Source organism: Chrysemys picta, chromosome 3 (genome assembly GCF_011386835.1).
Source record: "Chrysemys picta bellii isolate R12L10 chromosome 3, ASM1138683v2, whole genome shotgun sequence".
Taxonomy (NCBI): Eukaryota; Metazoa; Chordata; order Testudines; family Emydidae; genus Chrysemys; species Chrysemys picta.
Window position 1 is genome coordinate 178,271,812 of NC_088793.1, and position 24,596 is coordinate 178,296,407.

The following is a 24,596-nucleotide window of genomic DNA, read 5'->3' on the forward strand; positions in this document are numbered from 1 at the left end:
TAATGGACCTTGTTTTGAAAGCAATGGTGAGGCATAGCATTGAGTGTGTCTTCTTCCCTAAGTGTATTGTTTCTAACTCCCATGCAACAAAGGGAAAAGAGAGCTTTAACTCCAGTGCTTTAACTAGTATGTTGACATTGATAATCTGACTGTTTTCTATGAACATAATAATACCTAGTTCTTATATGGCACATTCTATCAGCAGATCTCAAAATGCTTTACAAAAGGAAGTAAGTAGCATAACCAAAGCATTTATTGTCATAATATTCAGGTATTTTGAAAATGTCCCTCATAGTTGAGTCTGTTCTTAAATATGAAGGTAAAATTTCTGAAAATCTCTCTCCAACACCATTAAATAAATACGCGATGCATTTTATTGTACTGAAGTTATATGCACAAAATGGAATGTATCATTACAGGTATTATTGCAACTATTATGAATCTGGAAAAGAGATTGAACCAACAGTGTTTTGGAGATGAATAGAATTAAATTACCAAACTTAGAGCCATACAGAATCCCAATGCCCCGACACTAGTGCTTAAATAAGCATAATATTTAAGAGTATCATCATTGATGTGATTGGGGAGTTCTTGAACTGATAAAGGGGTTTATACACTTCCCCCACCGTCTCATGACAAACAAAAATAAGCCTTTGACTGAAGAGAGAAAAATTAATGAAAATGCATAGATTTTACAGCTCCATCTGATGTACGCTTTAAATTTACAACAGTGTATTCAAAGCCTAGGTATGCACAGGAAAGGAACTGCTGGCCTTTTTGAAAACAAAAATCAGTATCCCTTTGCAGTATTTACATAACATTTCTGGAACATTAAAGTATCCAATTAACATTTTGTGAGTATTTATTCTCCATGTCGAAGGGAATAATTTTTTTAAAGGATCTTGATACATTGATGTAGGTAAACTTTTTCAAACTTTGATGCCTAAAATCCTAAATCCATCTTCAGGCACCATAAGTGACTGGATTTTTCAGAGGCTCCCATTGGAGTTAGTGGAGATGCATCACCTTTTAAAATTTGGTCACTTTATTTAGGTGGCTAACATTAGCTACTGAAGTCTGAATATTCTGATCTTATACTTAGCCTTACTGTCCAGCTGAATTTACTGGGCCTGATTCTCAGCTCTGTTATTTCAATCTTGCATCAGTGAAACATAATGGAGAATAAAGACCTTTGAAACCAATAAGATCTATTTCTCATAAATTAGCAAAAAACTGAAGTATTAATGGGAGAATAGGTCCTCAGTATATATGATATGAGGCAAATCCCCTGTTCAGCTGATTAGACTGGTCCATCAAGTTTGATATTTTATGTACTCCTAATATAGTAGAATTAAAGCATTAACCTCTACTTTTGTTCTCCTGTCATTAGTAGCTTTGAAAATTTAACAGGTAGACTTGTGCTTTCTAGATCCACATTCCTTTGATAGATGCCAGAAATATGGTGACTAAAATTTACAATCCTGGTCATAAATGCAAAAGCTTTGCTTCATGTTTTAAATCAACTGTTTGAATGTATTTTATGTACTGCAGCCTATTTATGTAAGTGTCTGACTTGAATGTCATTTTGTAACATTCAGTTTACAATTTGTTTTCTATAGGTGGAAAAGTATAAATTTATAGCAATCTGTCATTTTGAGGACTTGACTTTTTTTTGGCCAGCTACAAATATAAAACTGAAAGGAAAAGAGGAAAAGACTACCTGTGTGTACAAACATAAATCATGTAATGTTTGTGCTATTACTGATGGAAAATAAGACACATTTTCATGTGATTACTGAACATACATAAATACTCTTGCTGCATGATGTGGTACTACAATACATTTCAAAGAGGACCTTTTATATATTAAAATACAAAAATATGCTTTGTTAAAGGATTAAAGAAATAACTTAAACTCTGAGAAGCAAGAAAATTCATAGTTGGGACGGAAACTCCTTATGCCTCTGTATTGCAATAGTTAGGCCAAATTCTGCCCTTAAAAGTTTGAAAAATCCCCTTGATTTTCAGTGGGATTTATGCAGGCGTATGAAGGCAATCCGTGATTAAAGATGAGTTTCAGAACATTCTTGCTATATTGCGGATTCAAGTCATATCCTCAGTTGCTTTAACAGTTTAGGTTTATTTTTGTTTACAGTAATTTTAAAATAAAAGAAATGAGGCACTGATACGGTATGGCTTATTTGTGTCAGTGTACCGTATTTTTGTTTCTAAGGGTTTGACACCATGAATAACCTAATGCATCAAGGGAAAGAGTAATTTCTTTGATAACCCAACTGTTTGCCCATTGTGTCTAATGACAAACTGTGATATACCAAGCGTAAAACTATTGATTCACTGGAATAGCTTAGTTCTAATGGAGTTGAACCTTTATACGATAAATGTTTTGCCATGTACTTACTGTACATGTACAGTAGCTGCATTAAGGACCTAATCCTGCAATCTTGACTCTGAGAGAACGACCACTTTAATGGGAACTTTGTCTGAGTGCAGGACTTGGTCCTAAAGGTAGTTTAAAGATAACCTTTTTTTTTTTTTAGAACAACTTAAACCTGAAATCACTTTAAAAAAAAATTCCCCTCAAACAAAAAATAAAGGGCCAAAGTTGATTTTCTTCACATTTTGAAAAAGAAAAATATGCTCTTTGGCTAAAATCTTGTATACCAAATTCAAACCTGAAACACCTCTGCCCCCCCATTGTTATAAACTCTTGAAAATATGGTTTTACAATGGACTCTTCTAGTGACCCTTAACTACAGTGTCTTGAATGTAACATTAAAATAAATAAGATAGTGTAGTACAGATAAACATGCCTCCAAATCATATACCCGTTGTGCAATGAAACCGTAATTCTGAAGATGAAAGGAGAAGCCTATTTGAAACTATTAAATGATTTTTATATGCAATTGAGGTTTTGGTTTCTTTCCAAGAGTTCCTTTACTAGTTTCTCTAGAGAGAAGAGATGCTCATCCACATCTTCTGGTACAAGATTCCTGATGGAATTGGCAAGTTCAAACAAGTATTCTGTGTTTCTTCCACTAGGACCAACTGCATTAAAAATCTGTTCAGCAATGTCTTCTAGGGGTGCTGGACCAAGATAGTTAGGATTATCACAAGTTCCAATATATAATAATACATTAAATGGTTTTATTGAGGGATCTTTTGGATAGAAAATGACAGTTGTAGTCCTGTAGCCTCCTTTCTCTCTGAAGTCGAGGTATGCCTTTACTTCAACTTCTTGTCCTGCAGGCAATCTGTAAGCAACACCCCATACACAACCCTGTTGAAGAACACAACCAGAAAGGTAAATCCAAACACTGAAAGGATACTAGCAATAAACTTAATTTAAAACCTATTTTGTTGGTAGAGCCCTTTCTACAAATAGTTTTCTCCCCGTCACCCTCTCCCTTCTTTATTTAGGAAAAGAGCTGAAATCAAAATGGTGGTGGTTCTTTAAGAACTCTCAGTTGACGTTAATTATGCCAAATTCTTTCTGCACCATATTACTGATATTGGGCTTAGTTTTAGAAATAAAGGAAATTTGGTGCAATTTATTTCTGCTAACATTGTCTAGTTGTTGCATCTGAATTTAGAGCACTAAACACACAGGTTCATTTCTGTTAAATAATGTTTGCTAAAGCATCAGCAGAGGGAATACAAAATGAGTTTTCACAATCTCACAAAAATAGATTAAAAATAAATTCCTTAGATGGAGTGGCAGATTTAAAAGTAATTTTCATTAGATTATTCTTTTTAGGTATGTCAAGCTTCATTTCTAAAACCTTGAATATTGCTTTATTCTGAGACCTGTATTTTAAAGGATTTGTGTTTTAATTTATATGTACCACCAGTGTGTAGAATTCAAAGAGAGAAGGCTATCTTTAAGTTTAGGTTTTATTTTCTACTATTGGGGAAATTCTGCGCATGCACATAATTAATGAGCTGCACATATTTTTAATTTTTTGCACAGAAAAAAGCTTCTGCTGAAAAGTTGCTGCAGTTCCATCTTTTGCTTACCAGAGGGAGCTGTGGTGATAGAATTCAGCAGCTCCCAGCCAGTAGCGAAGAGAGAGCACCTTCTTCACAGCACTTGTAGGGCCAGGTCAGGAGACAGGACTATGGGGAGGCAGACAGTGTGGGGTGACGGGGGTTCAGACAGGGACTCGTAAGGACTAGTCAGGGAGGACAGACTGGGGCAGGGGCTGAATGGGAATGGAGGCACAGGGCCACATAGTGACAGGGTTCGCTGAGTGGGGGCACAGAGACAGATGGGGAGCGGGTGCAGGGCCACAGGAGGTAGGGAGTGGGTGTCTGAGTAGGGGAGGAGGGACATATGTCTGATGAATGGGATAGGCTTGGGTCTGCATGGGGGAAGCTCCCTAACAGGTCCCTTCCCCCCTTCCCCCAAACAACCCATACTTCTCCCACCCACATCCAACAGCTCTCCAAGTTCACACCCAGGCTCCTTTCCAGCAATTATTTCCTCTCCCTCAGCTCTTCCGTTACCCCTGACTCCCCCCAGCCTTTGCACTGCTTCTGGGGTGTGTGGGAAATATGGTTCTCTATTGTAGTTTTAAATGAATTATTACTCAGTGTATTAATATGCCTAGTGAAGCATCTATTTGTCAAAAAAAATTCCTGAATTTTTGTCGTCTGTATTGTTACAGACGTACTTGCTGACAGGTATTTTGAAATAAATGATAAAAAAAAAAATTGAAACTGGTGTGATTATATTGTGTTATTTTGACAAATAAAATATGAAGAATTTTGCAGAATTTGAAAATATCGTGTGCAGAATTTAATTTTTTGGTGCAGAATTCCCCCAGGAGTAATTTTCTCAGAACTAAACCCTATATATCAACCCTATATGCCAACAACCCTGTTAGCAGAAATGGTATTAAAATATCTTTCAGAATCTGGATGTTTAGCTATGTGTCAGAGAGCTAGGTAGGAATTTTCGGAGGAAACGTTTTTTGGTCAGAAAATGCTGATTCATTAAAACCAAAACTTCTAGTGGAAATGTATCTTTTTCCCCCAAAAAAAAAAAAAAAAAAAAAAAAAAAGCCAACAAAAAAACCTGAAGGTTGCGCAGGTCCAGGGTGTAATTTCTGGTCAAAGATAGAAACCTGAGCCTAGAACAGCCAACAGTTTCATGCTTGGGGCACTCACCTGAGATGAGGGAGACTCAAGTTCAAGTCCCTGGTTTGACTCAGGCAGAGTAGGGACTTGAACTTGGGTCTCCCTCATCCCAAGTGAGTGCCCGAACCGCTAGGCACTTGGCTGTTTTGGGATAGTCTCTCTCTCCTTTTTTTTTTTTTTTTTTTTTTTCCAAAAATGTTTTTTGAAAGGTCTAGTATTTGTTCCAATGAGAAACAAAACCAAGGTTGAATCCTCAGTTCTTCACAAAACAGAATTCTTGTTTTCTGGCCAGCCCTAATGGTTTGTCTACAAAGCTACAATTCCAAGAGCTTTAATTTTATTTTGGCTTTGAGATAGTAATCTCTCCCTCCCTTTTATATTTTCAAACAAGAAGAGAAACCCTAGTGACTAATCCCAGTGAAATCTGTATACATACAGTGATCATGCCACCAGTGCTTAGCAGTGATTTTTAGATGAGGCCTTAATTTTTTGTTACATTCCCTGTCCAAATGTCTTCTCCTGCAACTTTCCAGAAGGCAGAAAAAAGAAATGGTGATTTCTAGGATACCCATTAAGGCAATGATATTGTTTCTTACTAAAGGAAGTTACTTATTTCTGAATTAATTGAGAAATAGCCTCAAATTTAACCTGCCCTTCATAGGGCACTACAAGAGGAATCCATTGTTGACATGAAGTTGGTATAAAAATCCTTGGAAAGTTACTTATTTTGCAGTTAGACCATATTGTGTACAACAGATATTATTAAAAATACTTCAGTCAGAAAAAGCAACTACTACATGTGTGTGACGGTTACTTGTCATAATGAACTGTTTTATTTCCTTCCCCTGGGACTGCATCTGGTTCAACCATGCAGTCTCTGATGAACCAGAGGAAACTACTGTTTTCTGTTTTATCCCTTTCAGATGTAATAGTTTTATCTTTGGCCAGTACTACTTCAAATGGGTATGTCAGTACCAGTAACACACACCTCTCCCCAGATTGTTTTCTTATGTGGATAAGCTCTAAGAGTTTGGGTGCAGGAGAAATTTCTGTTTGCTTCTAGATGCAAGTCTCCTCTTGAGCTGTGGGCTTCGTCTATTGCTTATGCATACTGATGCTGAAACAATGAGAATAAGTCTTGTTGTTGCAGAAACAAGGATGTTATAATACAACTGTTATGGGCAAAACAGTTCATGGGTTTGGTATTGGATCTAGAGGAGTACTGGCTCAGATGTCAAAAGGCGGAGGCAATATGACAGTTTCAAGGGAAGCGTTCTAGCTCCTACCCTGAGTTATTTTCCCTTTTTTAAAATAATTTTCAATGAATTACAAAGGGAGAGTGTTAAAAGCAGTTCTCCAAAACAACATTTTTAAATTCAAGTTACCTCTCCATCTTTCATTCACTTTTGTTTTAGCCATTTGCGCTCAATTTAATTACAAACAAACCAACTGTTGAATCAGTTGATGGTCTGTCTATAATGTGTGATATTCTCAAAATAACTTAAGGTTGTATCTAGATCAAGATTTAAAAAAAAAAGAAAAATCTGGTGGTTTGCATTGGGACTCCTGCGATCCCAAATAAGTTGGTTTAACAATACAAATACAGCAAAAACAAACATAACCATTCTTTGCTTATATGGAAGTGTGTGTATAACATAATGGTATCCAACAGTACTGTAGTGTGAAAAAAATTTACCAGAAAGATACAGAAAGTCACATTGACAGACACTGTACTGCATTGTGCTTGTTTTGTCAGCTACAAAAACAGTTGAAGTTTATGATTACGGTTACATTTACCTCTATTCATTGCTACCATTTCAGGGAAATGTCAATGTTACAAGTATTTTGCCTCACTGAATAATAATTAAAAGTACAGTGAATCTTCACTGTTACGTCAGGCATGAGCCCTGTTTAGACAAACTCCCTCCAAGGTGCCCAAGCCTCTGCACATTATGTACACTGGCTACACACCAGGTCCCCCTAGCCCAACTGATAACTAGGCTAGCATGTATGACCTAAAAAATGAAAACTACCTCAGCTCTTTGCAAGGAATTTATTTAAATGAGCTCCCTGCCTCTTCTCACACCACTGCTCACTAGCTTAGTGTCCTCCCTTTCCCAAATTCAGTTGTACTTGATAATCCCCCCTTCCTCCCCAGTCTAAAATAAATGAAAATCCAGGATGTCTGATGGAATTTACCAGTGGACTGTTGTGGACCCCATGTCTAATAAGAGTGGAGTGGTGACTCCTACTATTTCTCCCTCTGCACACTGATTCTTATTTGGGTTTGTGGAAAATCTTAAGTTTGGACCTTGTTTCCCCTTCCTACTTTAGCATTGCTCTGGCTCCTCTAACGTTTCCTCCGTGACAGATTGACATTTATCAGGCAGCTAGGTAAGAATCTGCCTACCATCTCCATCCCCATCTAGCCTCTTGGGCCTTACCCACAGTCTCTATTTACATATTCAATTCATCCCTGGAGCCATATTTTTCCTGGCAGCAGTTCTAAAACCAAAACCTGCATTATCATATCAGAGGGAAATCCCTGTTGAAAAAGAAGTAGCCTTTGGGTTTACATAGCTTGGGAGGCTTGGGAAACTTTAGTGGGTCAGCAACCACAAACAATTTTAGGCTGAATAGAGCTGTTAGATGGGAGAAAAGTTTGGCAAACTCTACCTATTATTTAAATCTTCTTTTGAGATTTTGTTTCCATTCTAAGACCAGTGCTCTGATTTGGGTGTCTTGAAACGAAAACAAAGAGTTGTCATATAACTATTGCAAAAAAGTGTATGCAAGATCATCCACTAGTCTCAGGTCTTTGGACAGACTAAAATGGTTCCAAAATTGTCTGTAGACTGCTGATGCTCACTTCCAGATAGTTCACAATGGTGAAGCCTCTGTCAGTCTTCAAGCAGTAATGATTCATGCTAGGTATAGCTTAATGCCAGACTCTTGGTGCTTATGGAGGTGTTTTAAATGGCTGAACTTAAACACTCATGCACCTCTGCATCCTGCACAGATTAATGTTTTCTTGCGTGGAAGCTTCTTTGTAAATTTAACTGAAAGTTCTTGGAATGCATGAAAATGTAGCAAAGGCACAGAATGATAGTGTAAAGTGACCTGGACTAATTTGAGCAGGGGAGGCTGCAGGATGGGGGATGTTTTGTGCTAATAAATGTAAAATTTACCCCCAGAGAGAGGAAATGAACAGTAGAGTTACACAACTGGGGATGTGGTGAGTTTATAAATCCCTCATTACCTGTGAGAAAGTGACAGAGCAGTACTGGCCCAAGAAGGTCCTGCCCCTCAAGAGTTGCAGAAAATGCTCCAAATGGAGGATCTGCTTAAAAGGGGACTCTTGCAGTCGAGGGGCAGAGTGAAGAAGAGGCTGCCTGCAGGAAGGAAGCCAGTTCCTCTTTCGCCAATTCCTCTTCTGGGACAGGAATCCACAGGGGAAGGCTTGGACTGTGGGTAAGGCCCAAAAGGCTAGACCTCTTCCCTCCTCTCCTCACCTTTTCCTCCCTCTTTGACAAAGGGGAATCATTGGACACTAGGAAGGGAGTTGGGAAGCCCCTACAGACTATATAGATAATTGAGACTGTTTGACCAATCTTCCACTGGGAGGGAAGCAGAGTGCTGTGACCTCACCCCAAACTGAGGAGAGAATAGGGGAGGTAGGAAATACTCCAGACCAGCTTTCCCGGCGCCATCTCCCTAGCGGGGACTGAGATACTCCTCATGTCTTCCCCCTTGGCCCTCCCTCTCCACCAAGTCCAGGCCCCAGGTCCTCGTCCCCTGCCTTCCTCCCCTTGTCTGACTGGGGGAACCTGAAGAAGGATGAGCTATAACTTAGCTGCCAGTCCCTGAGAGTGCCCCGCAAAGCCACACAAGGACTTTGGGTGCTGTTGAGCCATGGCCTGCCCTCTACTACAGGGGGACAATATGGTCTGCACCTCTGCAATAAATTTTATTTTGTGTTGTCTCATAATATTATCCTATTACATTGTTTGATTACAAGATGGTGTATTGCTTCAAGAAAAGGATGGGAGAGGATATGACCGCACAAGATTTGATGGGGGTGTTAGAACCTTTTAATTATGAAATAGCATGTACTCTGCCCAATTCTTTTCAACTGAGGGCCACAATGACAGCACCGTGCATCAGTTGAGAATTGTCTCTAACTCCATGTCAGACCTATTAGTTCCAAACTAAGGGACAGATTCTGTGATGTGCTGATATAGCTTGGTTGATATCAGTGGGAGATGAGGACACTCAGTATCCTGCAGGAATAGGCTGTAGAAAAGGACTCCTGCCATAAATTTAAATCTGGAGGAGAGAAGGAAACACAGCCTCCCCTTAGAACACCCAGATTCATAATTCATGCACTGTATAAGTCTGAGAATGATCCATGCTAGACCATTTGCATTAAGGTCATGTGTATGAAAGGATAAACGAATAGCACTCAATGATTAATATGGTTTCATATTGCAGTTCATATCCATTCAAATGGCTTGAATACATACAAACCAACTATATGAACTATACACCTTATAAAGATGACATGCTAAAAGAGGCTAAATAAATCTAGTCCTGCTACCTAAGAGTACAGTCCTGTTGCCCTAGCTCATGTGGGTAGTCCGACTGGGAGTCATGGGAACCCTTCAGTGGACGGATTAATGGTGAGCAAGAATACCGGACTAGGCCATAATAAAGCAGTTGCATGTAAAATCATGTTTCCTTGTCACAATCTGACAAGGGAGGGCGTTTGCCCAGATATCTGATCTTGTCTCCCCCAAAATAATAATAATACTTCTTGCTCTTTTATAAATCTGAAAAAAATGGAGGTTTTCTTTTACATGGACAGATTTAATGCGCAATTCTGCTGTTCTTCCATGTGTTTTACTCTGCAAATATTACAATGGGACTTTTCATGGAAAAAGGGCTTGCCCATCTGTAGTAAGACTTGCAGAATCAGGCCTCTAACCATTCCCAAAAAGGAGTTTTTTTGTTTAAGATCACAATATTCATCAGTTCATCTTTGAATCAAAGAGTTTAAGCAAGAGTTACTGTGGCTTAATCTTGACACAGGCCAGATTGTATTTTAGGGAAGCTATTTTATGGGATGTTCCATCAGAACACTGTCTCAAACTGGTAATAGCGTCCAGGTTGTATAAATTTGACAGTAGCAAAACTCTGTTTGTTTAATCAAGGCAGTTAATTTGAGTATTCAGGAAGATGCTTAAAACTCTGCCTTCAATGATCATAAAGCCAAAGCACTTTTAGTTGCTTTTAGACTAAATAGCTAAACTAGATCAGTTGAAAGCCATTATATGTACAATTTTGTATAACATTCAGATTTTAAGAACATGTTCTGAAAGGAAGAAAAAATCAGTTATTTATCTACACACTAAAAAGATAAGAAAATGCAGATTCATAGAGACGTTAAGTTCTGAATGCAGTAGGACATTCTATAGGCTTAGAATAAATATTACGTACAAAAAAGAAGTACTATACCTCAGGATCTTCAACAAGAGTCACAACTCTTCCAGGCTAAAATGAAAAGAAAGATTGCTAGTTCAGTGAAAAGCTTTTTTTGTCAAATCATTAGCAAAAGTGAAAAGTGTAATCACATCCCGTTTTCTAATATTTTCAGATTTTTTATTTGCACAACTTGCATTTGCCCCTTCAGTTACCAAACAGTCCAGGGGGAAAAGACACAAAATAAGTTAAAACTTTAAATTCAGTGGTAGGCCATAAAGATGAAGAGTGAGTTTCTGATATTTCCAGTAAGCGTGAATGATGGCGCCAAATTGTACATTCACTTAAATACTTGTCATTCCCACTGATGTTCATGGGAGCTGTGACATACATCTGAAAGCAGATTTTGGCCTTAATGGTTTATAGTACCAGAGGAGTTCTTATCCAGGGAGAGGATAAGGATAACCAGTTCCTACTGGAGTTTTTGCAGTAACATCAGTCTAAGACGTTATACTTAAACTCCAGCCTTTATCTGACAGTGTCTCTCTCTGGAGGGTGCAGGTTTTTAGGCAGACATCTTTATTGCATTGAAGTCAATGGGGAGTCACACGTGCATCTAGGAGTAGAGTTTCTCTGTTGTAAGTTGGCCCTAAAATAAAATTTAACTCAACAGGGATGAGCTCTGACCTGTCCTTATGAGTGTATATTGTTAAAAGGGGGAAAACATGAATTCATCTGGTTTATGCCAACTAGCTAACAGAGAGAAAATTAGTAGAATTGAAAGTATATAACTTTGCTCCTGTACCAATACATTTACATATAATATAGTGCGCAGACTTTGAACATGTAAAGAGCCTAGCTTGTATAGGCCAAAGCAAGATAATCAGACTTCTGGCTGACAGTCCTTGATTCTTTCTCAGAAAAAGTTGACGTTACTTTTTACGTGTACTGTAATATCTCAACTCTGATTGCTTTGCTTTCTGTTCTGGGGAAGATTGTTTAATCTATTTTTTTAAAAAAATACTGTAGTACTAAAAAGCTGTTCCTATTTAACACCATCACACTCTGGAGTTAGACAAAAACAAGAAACAAACAACAATAACTTAAAGTCCAACAGGTCCATTCCTTCCTTCCTTCTAATTTGACTTTCTTTTTGGCAATGTGCCATGTGACTCTCTTTAGCAAAATTCATTAGTAGCATTCACTTCTGCTTCAATTCATTACTTTAACATATTTGAATCCTTTGGGTAATCTCCTAGTCCAAACGTTGGGTTTTTCTTTTTCTTTCATCTTTAAGTATATCTGACAGTAGTCCATTTCTTCCATGATGATTGAGAACCACAAAATCTCTTCCCCTTCAAGTCCTCATTCAAAGTGTTTAATACTCAAAGTTGTGTCGATGCTTCAGTTTGGTAGCAGTGAATGCTCTGTATCCAAACAAACAGAAGCTAGACTTCTCAGTATTAATTTATCATAATTTTCTCTTCTTGTTTGTCTAGTGATCAAGTTTTCCATTACTTCTGAAATCACAGGGATAGAGGACTTTCATTAAGGGTGCCACCAAACACTAATTCATCAATGAGTGGTAGCGGATTTCAGTGATATGTAAGGGTAGCCCTAATAAAATAACAAAAGGATATTTGACTAGCATATCTTTTATTTGTTCAGTTTCTTCTGTCAATATTTTTTTGAATGAGTGGGCACCCCAGATATTGGAGGTAGGGAAACCTACCCCTCCACCCCCATGTCAGTGGAGGTATTAGATATATTTTTATTTTCACTGTTTTAAGATGCAACTGATGCAAATAAAAAACCCACACCAGGTTTTGTATTAAACAACAATTAAGTTATGCTGTACAAATAGTCTTATAACAATATTTTCTGTTATTTCTGCTGAGCTCTGTGTGTCTGCCTTTCTCTCTCATTCTTTTCCTAAAAGTATACTTGTATACAGGGTCTGTTACATTTAAAATTCTGTCTGTATGAGAGTTCATTTTTCTCTGTCATACTTTTCCCAAAGCTGAGTTCAGGTTTTGTTTGTTTTCTTTATGCCTATTCAGTCTGAGAATGCTGAACTATGTAGTGTTGAGTTTAATCCGCAAATATTGAGACAATGGTAGAGGACTGTTATACAAAAATTAAAAACAAATGTAATTCAAAACCTATATATTTTGTATATCTTCAAAAGCTGAGAGTTTTTTAAAACCTACTCCTCCCATATTTTTTTAAACTCCGTATTCTTGTGTTCAGATTATAAATTTCTCTGTGTAGGATTATAAGAGACATTAAAGAGCTAAATTCCCTGTATGTTTTATTCTAAATTTCTAAAGTTTTACTGACCCCAGTTGGATAGATGGACTTTGGGATACATAGCTGTGGCCAGATGTCTCTTAGATTCTGGACATGCTACTGTTTTCAATCCAGTGTTTTCGTACTTCTTGGTGGTCAATCTATAATTTCTGCTCATGTGCCCAGTAGTGTGTTAGGGCCAGATTCTGCCATTCACTTGCTCTATGGAGTGCCCTAGGTCTCTTGTAGGAATCACAAGGACTTCTGAAGGTATAAAGCACTATTCAACATGAGTAAGAGTGGAAGAATCTGTCCCATTGTTTAGCAATTTCTGATTTAGCCAAAGTATACAGGCAAACAGACTAAGATCTTTACTTGCTAGTTGAATAAAAAAATTTGGCCTATGTGATGGGCATGCTACTGGTTCCCTTCCAAGCTTGGGAATGATAGCTATTGCAAACTTTCATATAGAGGGATGGTTTTTAACTACCCTTTTAATGCCACATTAAACACAGGAGGGGGCCTACCAATTTCTTTAAAATGTATATTAACAATCTGTATGGACCAAAGGTTTGCCATTTTTCATACAGTTATGATTATATATGACTCTTTTTCTCTGAGAGATTGTTCATATGTCTGTCTAAAAATAATTCTGGAAGTTTTGCTTTATTCACATGTATTTTTTAAAAAAATGGTTCTCTTATGTAAAGTTTTTTTTTTTTTTTTTTAAATCGGGGTCGGCAACGTTCGGCACGCGGCTCGCCAGGGTAAGCACCAATCGGCCGAACCTGCTACGTCAGCAGGTAAATAAAACTGGCCCGGCCCGCCAGGGTGCTTACCCTGGCGAGCCGCGTGCCGAACATTGCCGACCCCTGTTTTAAATGGTAGATTAAATTATTTTGGATGGGAAACAATTATCTCTTCTGTATTCCTAACTGTATCTAGTTTGTATTCTTTTCTGTTTTTTCTATCCAACAGCTTATCTCATTTCCTTTTTTTGTATACCTGAGCGATCACATTTTCAGCACCTCAGTTTCCATATATGTTGCTTTGTGGATCTATCAAGATAGACAAATAGCAAACTGGAACCTCTTTTTTAGTCCATGCAGTAGTGCTTTGAGTATGTCAGTTTATTAAGCTTCGGCAGAGAAGCATAAATGGAAACAGGTACTAAAATGCATGCCTACTCGTCCTGATGCATACTCTTCAGGAAGGAAAGTGATGGCAGAGGAATGAGTTCTAAAGGCGGTGCAGAATATTTTAATTGTTGTGTAGAGTGCCTATCTTACATAAAACCACCCATGACTGACCGCATTAAATACTTACTTATGGTCCCTATATTGATGTAAACAATCAGTCAGAAATAAGAAAGTTACAGTAAAAGCTGTGTTATCTGGCCCTGTACCAACTGGAAAACTCTATAAACCAGAATTTCTAATCTTCATAGAAAGTCTGGCTTATATAGTCTGGTTCGTGTGGGTCCAGCAGGCTCCCTACCGGCTCCATGTGGCTCCCTAGAAGTGGTGACATATTCCTGCTGCTCCTAGGCGGAGGAACAACCACAAGGGGTTCAGAGTGAGGGAGGAGGCTTGGGGCAGAGGCGCGGGAGGGGGCTCGGGGTGCCGGATCCGGGGGGTGCTCACCTTGGGCGGCTCCCCACAAGCGGCAACCTGTCCCGGCTGCTCGTAGGCGGAGGCGAGGCAGGCAGCTCTGCGCACTGCCTTCGCCCGCAGGTGCCCCCCCATAACCTCCTCTCGCGCCCCAACTCGCAGCCCCTCCTGCACCCAAACTCCTTCCCAGAGCCCACACCCAACTTCCCTCCCTCTTAGTTAACCGGCATTTTTCACTTACCAGCACCCCAATTTCCCCAACATGATGGATAAAACAGCTTTTACTGTAAAAAGAATGAGAAACCATATATGTAAATGTCTTGTGTTATACCCTGAAGCTTATTAGATGAGGGCAAACTTAAAGTGAACTTCAGAGTCAGGTTCCTTCAACTGAGAAAGTTCTGCCACTGCTCCTATGGAGTAAATCTCCAGGAAGACACAGGAATCTCCTAGCTGATCTTAATGGCTGCAACAGGGTGTAGTTTGGAGATGGCCTTTCATAACCAGATTCTAAACCATTCATAGCTTTAAGGGCCTCTTCACTTCTGAGAGAAATTCCAGTGCAAATACTAAAGTCCATATGTTTGAGCCCACCTCACTCCAGGTGTACAGCCATGTTCTGCACTAGCTGGAGTTTCCAGGTAAATCTGAAGGGTAATCCCATGCATAGCAGTCCTTGGCCTGGAAGTGACAAGAGGCATGGATGACAACAGTGAGGTCTGCAGTGAAGTGGCCAGTTACCAGGGTGAATAAAAAATAAATAAATAAATAAATAAATACGGTTTTTTAATTTAAATCGGATTTTTTTGATAAAACACTTTTTGAGGAAAAAACCTATCTAAAGATAGTTTAAACTAAGATATCTTTCAGCTATAATGTATCTCATCATGGAATAGGGATTTTAAATTCTAATTCTATAGTATGAGACAATATATTCATGTAATGTTTAAGAAAAGTTTTGTAAATGACTTCCAATAGTTCATGGATTAGGGACCCAATCTTATGGGGTTCCACTGGCTTCTGTATAGAATATTTAGGTTAATCTTTCTATCTACCCAATGGGACTCAGTGCTCAGTCTAGAAGATACCATCAGAGATGCATAGTTTTGCAGTTCTCAAACTGTGAATTTGTGTCTCCAGAGGTAACATGCTTGTAAACAGCAAAAATGATTTTAAATAAATAACAGACTTCAACTCTATTGTCCCTCTGCAAATTTGTGTACACAATCAATCCCTTACCTCTCTTTAAAAGTGCAAAGTTTCAAAAAGTTCAATAAATAGAAGATTGTTGGGAGCAGAATAGATCTGGATAAGGAGAAGAAGTCTGGAGATAAATGTGAGAAGCAAGGGACATGTGCTTGTTTTCTTAAAATATTATAGGTTTGCTGTTGAAGAAAAAAATCCAGAATACTGATAATTTTTTTAAAAATTAAAAAATAAGAAGTTTGATTCTCTTCCCCCACATGCCAACTGTTAAGTCAGATCTTGGTCTTTTTATATTCTGTAGATCAGAATAAGCTGGAGCATTTAACCTAGGTCTGAATTTTGCCACAAACTCCCAAAAGATGGACACTCGACATTCCTAGATGGGAATTCTGCCCACAAACTACAAGATTCTACCTTCCACCCGTATGTTTGGTTAGCTGCCCAACAACTGGTTGATCAGTCCCAATCAGGCACAACACAAAAGGTGCTGTAGTGCTACAACAGTGCTGCACAATATGCATCTCTATAATCTTTGAATGTTTATGGCTCAAAAGTCAAATGGAGTATTTGATCAGTGGAAAAGATGACATTTGTCTGTAGACCTTTGATGGTGCTTAATCCCACATACTTTAGTTAGCATACTGAATCCTTGTATCACATATGCATTGCAACTATGAGCACACTATGCAGTTCATGAAGACAGTCTGCCAGATAATCACACCCTCTGGAACATGAGAATTTTACAGATAAGAAAACTGAGGCACAAAGATAATAGCAAGTCTGTGGCAGAGCTAGAAGTAGATCCCTTGACTCCCAAGCCTGCACTTTCAACCCCTAGACAATATTTATTGTTAAACATGCTTAGTGTAATTTCTGTGGTCTTTAACAAAGGCATGGAGAAAGAAGTTATTTCATGTTCCACTGTAGGATAGGAAGTATTCAAATTCCATGCTTTGGATACTCTATTAGTAGCATTGAATTTTGTGTATTATCTCATGAAAGATAGGCCTTGAAGCAGCTGAGGCAGAAAACAGCTGTGTTTCTATCTAGCCTAGTCTTCAACTAAGTGTCTGATGTGTTACCAGGTTATAAAGGCATTCCAAAGATTCCAGTGATAAACCACAGTGACCATACTTAATATTTATAACCCTATGACCTTAAAAATAATATATACTTTTATGTGAATAAGGCTTATAAAAATAACTTTTAGAGTGTGTGTACAGGGGGAAATACTTTACAAATTGTTGATACACTGCAAAAGCATAACTCACACTGTGTTTGAGGATTCAGTAATTCCCCAGAAAAAAAAAAAGACGCTAACTCCTCTGCAAGGCCCTAAGTAATCTTGACTCTGACCTGTAATTTCTTTTACCCTTCTCCCATTCCTTTCACCCCTACAGCTTCCTTCGTTTCCTTTTTTCCAGCTTGATTGCATACTTCCAGCTACCCTGCCTCTTATACGTCAAATGTCTTCCTGCCTAGTTTGCTCCTCTAAACCCACTTCTTCCAACAATTCCCACACATAACCTACCAGCTATTTTTCAGTGACAAGGAACATGTTTAATTGGTTTGAAGAGTGCCATGAAAATTGCTGCAAGATACTATTTTTCATAACTTTAAGTGTTTTCTGAATTTTACACAAATAACTGACATTTCTGTTTTCACAAAAAAAAATTTATACATTCATCTCTCTTTCTGGGGAAGGATATGATGTAGCAAACCACTGTCTTGTTTTCTGGTGCAGAAGTACTTAATGAAATGTCAGTGAACATCACATTAATACCTGCTAATGTACTGGCCACTCTCATGTAAGACTCTCAGACTAATCAAATCAGCATTGTAAAATATAATGGCGCTAGTCTACTTAATGCAATGTGTTTTGCAAGAAGGTATTAATAGTAATTTACATTTTTAAATTTGCCTTCATGCGCAGTGTTAACAAGAAGAACAGGAGTACTTGTGGCACCTTAGAGACTAACAAATTTATTTGAGCATAAGCTTTCGTGGGCTACAGCCCACTTTTTTGGATGCATATTCGTTGTGTTAACAAGGAATATATTTCTAATGTAGCATCCTACGTATTATATATTATGGCAGTAATAGCAAGCATTGCATTTTTAACTATTGTTTAACTACATTATTACAATAATGTAAGTTGAGCAGTTAAAGTATGAATACAAGGTCATCATTATGTTAAGCCGAGTTTTGTACAAAAAAAGCTTGCAGTCATTGTTGTACATAAAAATGCTCATTATGTCGTCTTTGTTGTACTGACTATGGAATGTTGTAGCAGCAAGTATTTTCAGTAGGTTTTTCAACTTGTAGGCTGGTATTTCACTGCTATACTTTGAAATGGGATAATAGTGTTGAAGGATTGGTTTCACCTGCAATTTATGCACTGTGAATAAATCTGTCCCTGGTGTAATTCCTTGGATTTTAATTCAGTGGCGGGCAACCTGCAGACCGCAGGCTGCACGAGGCCCGTCAGGGTAATCCACTGGCGGGCCGCGAGACAGTGTTTACATTGACTGTCCACAGGCATGGCTGCCCACAGCTCCCAGTGGCTGCAGGTTGCCCACCACTGTTTTAATGGGTTCACACCAGAGATAAACTGACCCGGTGTAAGGGACACTCCTGACTCTGCATTTGCTTAGTGTATGTTAAAAATAAAATTGTAACATCTTGTATTAGCAGCAGAGTGGCTTTCAGAGCAGTAATAAAGTCACACACAGGGCGCTGTGATACACTTGTGTAGTAGGTTGCTGGTTGCAAGTGATAAAACTTCAGAACTAATTATAAAACCTAGATAATGTATATTGTGTATTAGCTCAGTTTTATAATCAACCACAGACTACAGTGTCATCAATCTGACAAGCTAACAATCAAAGAAATTCAGATTGACTTTACATTCTTAGCTCATTTTTTTCTTTAAAGCACCAGCTCATTTAGGGTTAGATTATGCTTTTAGATCCAGCCTTGAGTCAGTGTGTAATCTGCTTTGCCCCAGTAGTAGTCATAGGAGGCATGGTGTCTCAGAGACTCTCCCCTAAGGAACAGTTCCCCTGGTGCTCCCTTCTTGTGCAGGAAAACAAGTGAGAGAGGAATCTGCCATAGCCCTTTTACAGGATTCTTCATGCACACCCACTAGAAAAGGGGTAGACAACTTATGGCACGTGTGCCAAAGGTGGGACGCGAGTTGATTTTCAGTGGCACTCACACTGCCCCAGGTCCTGGCCACTGGTCCGGGGAGCTCTGCATTTTAATTTAATTTTAAATTCTTAAACATTTTAAAAACCTCATTTACTTCACATACAACACTAGTTTAGTTATATATTATAGACTTATAGAAAGAGCCCTTCTAAAAACGTTAAAATGTATTACCGGCACGCGAAACCTTAAATTAGAGTGAATAAATGAAGACTCAGCACACCACTTCTGAAAGGTTGCCGACCCCTGCGTGACTAGAACCCACTTCGCACACTCCTCTGCACAACCATGGTAGATCAGGGCACAATCTAGTCCATAGTAAATTACAGCTATGACTTCTTTAAAGTCGCCCTGCAAAACAAAGAAATTGGGCATATGCTGTTTTTGCTGCTTTATGGTGTATAAAGGAGGTCCAAAAGGATTTCTCTGTGTCGTTTTACATTAAAAGATCTTGTCAGTCCTGGAAAAATGCTTGTCTTCTATATATGAGGGAAATTTTACAGAAAATCCCACCTGTGTTAGCATCAGTTCAGCTGCATGAGCATTATCAAAACTATGAGTGCTAAACACAAAAGTTTCAGTAATTTAATTATGTTGGTATAATTAAAGAAGTACAAACCCAGTAACATGGACACAGTTATACTGATATAACAATCTTTTTCTCGTATAGCTTATTCCAGTAGAGGAAGGGGAATAAAGCTATATCAGTAAAAGGCACATTTATACCACTAAAAGTGCATCCACATTTGGGGAGATGTACCAGTATAACTATTCCAGTAAAGAATTACAGCCATACCAAAATAGTTATATGGGTACAAAATCTCTATGTAGACCAGGCCTAAGAGGTCTTCCAGCAAATGCAGGGAAGATTGTACTTGATATTTCCTGTAGCTCCGTTTGTAGGTCTGTATTGGCATTCCAGAAGTTCATCCTGAGTTGATAAGGGTCCTAGAAATCTGAAAAAGCTCTTCAGAAATAAAATATGGATCATTATTTTGCTGTTTAATGATGGGATTGTCTTGGTGTTCAAAAAAAAAAAAAAAGACATAAAAATGTTGTATAAATTAATTACTGCTGATTCATGTTTGCATGAACCTATGCATCCTCCTTTTGAAAATGCAGCATTTCCTTTTTCAATTAGTATAATTCTTACATCTTCACTGGAGCTGCTCTCTTTCAAAGTCAGACTCCAGTTTTAGCTTGGAGTTGCCAATGATGTGTAAATGAGGTGACTGCTTTGGGGGGAAAAACCTCAATGAACAACAGAAAAGTATATTTGAATTAAATAAAATTAGCATTTATCATTTTTCTTTCATAAAGTAGGGAAACTTACTTGAATATTTGGCCCATTTTCATATACAAGGTCCAGTATGTTAATGATTAGTTAAGTATTTCTGATGACTAAATCATTAGCTACATATGCAGCTGTAAATAAAATAGCCCTGCCCCATCAATGTCATTCCCCTAATTTGCTGGATGTTTCTGTAACCTATTGTTTCCTTAGCATTTGTTGAGCTATTTAGAATTATATAAGGGTGATAGCTCTTGTGCAGAGCGATGCAGGATTTTAAAATGCAGTAAAAATATATTATGCTCCTTCCTGGGGCTTGAAAAATATACCTGTCTACAGGAAATTGGAAAGGATGCTTACAACTGGAAATTGTTTTAGACTTCATAATCCTGTGGTTTATTTTTTTTAACACCAGATTAAAAAAAAAAAATAGGATAAAATCTCTCCTCTTAGTTTTATTAAAAGGCTAAAATTTATAAAGCTCACGCAGAAGGAAGTAGTTTGCGCACATCTCTGCTTTGCTTTAGTGTCCTATTTATAGATTCATACTTCCTGCTTTTAAGATTCAACAAAAATGAGATTTATTTTCTCCTGGCTATTTTGCTAGATGCACATTATCATTTGGGATATGTTTCTTGCTGCCATTACTGTCTTAGAAGTCTTGCATTGCTTAAAAGATGTCTTATAATGTGAAAGTCTACGATTTAGCTACAAAAATTGACTTTAAGACAGTAAGGATCTCTGAACTATAAGGAGCAGTTAGCACCTAGTACATGTTGTCATCCTACAATCATAAATTGAATGTCACACTTGAAATGGTCACTTCCTAATAATTATGAAAGGAAACTATTTTGAAGCAGAAGGCATGACTTATTCTTAGGATGTATTTGGTGGTGTGTGCAAGGTAGATAGGTTTTCATAAGTTTTGAAAAAGTGCTGATAGGATCAGTATAAACACAATAAAAATTAATAACATCAGCCTCCACTAGGTACTCCCATTTTAAGTGATCACTTAAATTATTTCCTTGCACTTCTACCTTAAGTTAAAATAAGTTTCTCCCTACATGTTAGCGCAGTGCCCAACACAATGGGACCTCATTCTCCTCTGGGATCTTCGGGTGTTACCACCATATAACAAAAAATGTTGATAATAATCAATTTGCATTGGTCTCTATGTTGGCTTACGATAAACTTAATTATATAAACAGATCAAATTCAAATATATTTGTCTCAAACTTAGTACTATCACCCTGGTCTTCTTTTCCCTTCTCCATTTTGTTTTTGTTGCATCTTGTCCCTACTTATACCCAGTTCCTGGAACTGCATCCGTGTAGATGGATGCCACCGAAGTCAGTGAGGCTCCACATAGGCACAGGGGAGTCCATCTATACTGAGGCAGTTGCAGATAGGGATCTTAGACTATAAGCTCCAAGGGGCAGCAACTGTTTTAAGAGTATGTTTGTACAATGCTCAGGATGGTGAGGCCCTGGTCCTAACTGGGGCCTCCGGGCACTAATACTTTAATATAAAAATTAATACAAGTATAAGAAATGCACTGAATTTCAGTGTGTTGTTAAAATTATATAGAACGTAGGTTTCTCCAGGGAATAGTGAGTGTGTGCTGCCCACACTGATGGCAGTGGTGATGGTAATGGGATGGTTTACACAAGTGGTGAGCCAGTGTAATTGAATCCACATGTAATAGGAAAATATTAATTTTGGAGCTTTGCCAGCTTTCTTTAGAAGCCCTTTTCACATTGTGAAGTCCTTCAGTTACTCTGATACTACTCAGATTTAGAAGTGGATCAAGGAAGGATCAATTTACTTATTTCATGCCAAATGGCAAATAGTATTTGTATATAGTATTTTGGATCAGTAATTCCATTGGTAATTGCATCAGTGCTTGAGGTGAGAAATGAACTTCAGTTGAAAGCAGCAGAATGGATTTAGTTTGGGAGGTTACAAAACTAGCACTACAGGATCTGAGGCTTGGTCTACGCTACCAATTTATGTTGGTATAACTAGTCCACACCCCTGAGCAACACAGTTATACTAACCTAACTCCCTGGTGTAGATAGCACTATGTCGATGGGGGAAAGGTAGAATACGTACGCCAGTGGGAGAAGCTCTCCAGTCAATGTAGGTAGCGTCTTCAATAAGCGCTATAGCTGTGCCAGTGCAGCGCTGTATATAAGTGTAGACAAGCCCTAAGTATTGTATTGGAAATATAGGGGCATTTTCTAGTTTTGGAAGGCTGCATATGCGGAGTTCTTTGGAAGTTATGTGTATGTCTCCAAAGCCCTGACATAGCTGGTGTGGCTTTGGGATTTCTGAGGTATAACTATTACTGTAGCACAAGATTTCTCTTAATACAAAATTAGAACCAATCATTTAAAATTTCTAGCTATGCAGATGATCGTAACACTGTACTTTTAATCATATGAATATTGAAGCTGTTTTTGGCAATTATTCACAAATTACACAAATAAAGGAATACTGTGCTTCTTTGAACAATGCCATAAGAGTGAACCCATTTTACTTTTCAAAAGTTTACTTTTGTATTTCAATAGACTAACAAAATAGAGAGCTTGTACATTTATTACACTGCTCCCTGACCTCCTTCCTTCTTTAAAAGGATACTGCCAACTCAATTTTTTTGAAATTAAGCAATTAAACAAAAAAAAATCCAGTTTTTAAAGCATTCTTTTAATATATTCTGAAATTCTTTTAAAAACATTCCTTTAAAAATAGTGTTTCAACTCCTGTTTCAGATTATAGAAGGATCTTTTTAGCAAGGTTGAAACTGACTGAGGTCCCAAATATGCAAACACCAAGTGATTCCGTGAGAAGTCCCATGTAAATCAAAAGGACTTAAAAATACAAGTAACTACTTACTTGTAAATGTTGGCAAGATTGAACCCCAAGATTGAACTCTGTCTTGCAAGCTGTTTCTGCCCCCCTGTGCCAAAGCAGACCTCCATTGTGTTCGGGGTTGTTGCTCTGCATAGTGTATACCCGGCAGATCAGCTTTTGTTAGATTGGGGCCTTAATGACTATAGGGGGAAAGGGTGAAACTAACTGCACAGAATGCTGACAAATACACAAAATAAACGGGGGGAGGGGGGAGGGAATAGAGATGTTATTTGTTCTGTTAGTGTCTAACAGAAAGCTATTAGTTGTTACATGCAACTAATAGTAGGTACAAAATGTTCAGACCAGTGTGATTCTCCAGCTGATAGTGCAAAAGATTACCCAGTCACTTTGATCATGAAGATGATGTAGGAAGGTAAAAGGGGTGGTGTTTTGTATAAATTTAGGGGTGGAGGATTGTAAAGCTATATATGTGAAATTGATATTAAATATGATGCATTTGGAAGGCAGGGGAAAGATAGAGGGTGTTTTAAAACTATGAAGTTTTGAAATGATGTGAGTGTGTAGTAGAATGGAGATGGAACCTGGGTGAGAGGAGTTTGATTGCGTGTGTGAATGGGACCTGCTTGTACATGAGAGAATAGTCGAACTGTGGAAGTGTCCTTTGGTGCAGAGAGGACTTAGGGTGTGTGTAAGGAGGACCTGTGTGCCTGTAAGGGGGGGGGGGATCTGTTGGGGGTATGTGGGTGCGTGTTGGGGGTGTGGGGAGCTGCATGCAGGAATTATGTGTGTATGGGGTGTATTCTAGTGGGGGAGAATGCCTGAACTGAACGTAGGGATCGTTGGGAGGAGGGGAGGCAAAGGTTGGGGATCTCTATATATGGAGGGGAGCTGAAGAGCGGCCCGTACCTGTATTGGGGGTATGTGGAGGGGTTCCGCTATGGGATTTGGGTTAATTTCTGTATAAACTCATCGGGCTTAGCTCAGTGCTCCTTGCTTTGGATGGGACGCTGGTCAGCATAGCGTTCCCCCCTCCGCAACAGATTAAATCTCTAGAACGGGGAGAACGAATAGCAGCTGCCACCGGCACTTCCCCTCTCCTGCCCCCTGGGGGCGGATGATGGGTGCTTCCCTCCCCGGCCGGGGCACCGGCAGGACACGCTCCCTGCTCCCAGCGCTCACCTTGCCTGGCACCCCGCGGTGGTCGGTGCTGCCCTGCCAGAACCTCCTGCTATAGCCCGTGATGTACCCGACCATCTTGTCCTCGTAGGGGAAATCCACCTTCCAGATGAGGGAGCCGTAACCGAACACCCACATGGTTCTCGCCCTGCCTGCGTCCCGCCGGCCGGCAGCCGCCCCTGCCGGTCTCTGCTGCGTTTTCCCCGGAATAAGGGCAGAGCGGCCCCGGAGCGCTGCGTGTCGCACAGCGCCGCCTGCAAAGCACCATGGGGCTTGTAGTGCATGGGGCCCCTGGGCGCCTCTCCCCG

The 24,596-nt window shown here is 38.9% G+C and overlaps 2 protein-coding genes across 16 annotated transcripts in view; one reads left to right on the forward strand and one right to left on the reverse strand.

The window, feature by feature from the left end:
- ASB3 (ankyrin repeat and SOCS box containing 3) overlaps positions 1-24,596 on the forward strand; it is a 158,886-nt gene that overhangs the window by 10,989 nt on the left and 123,301 nt on the right. The window lies entirely within an intron of this gene.
- Positions 357-24,591, reverse strand: CHAC2 (ChaC glutathione specific gamma-glutamylcyclotransferase 2). Of its 2 annotated transcripts, none has more exons than XM_005307353.4 (3): positions 24,292-24,591; positions 10,672-10,707; positions 357-3,298 (listed from the first exon to the last, which is right to left on the reverse strand). In XM_005307353.4, the coding sequence occupies exons 1-3, from the start codon at positions 24,424-24,426 to the stop codon at positions 2,915-2,917; spliced, it is 555 nt and encodes a 184-aa protein (XP_005307410.1). In that variant the 5' UTR covers positions 24,427-24,591; the 3' UTR covers positions 357-2,914. The 2 variants fall into 2 exon arrangements, with proteins under 2 accessions (XP_005307410.1, XP_065446796.1); XM_065590724.1 differs by lacking the exon at positions 24,292-24,591 and adding an exon at positions 23,134-23,370.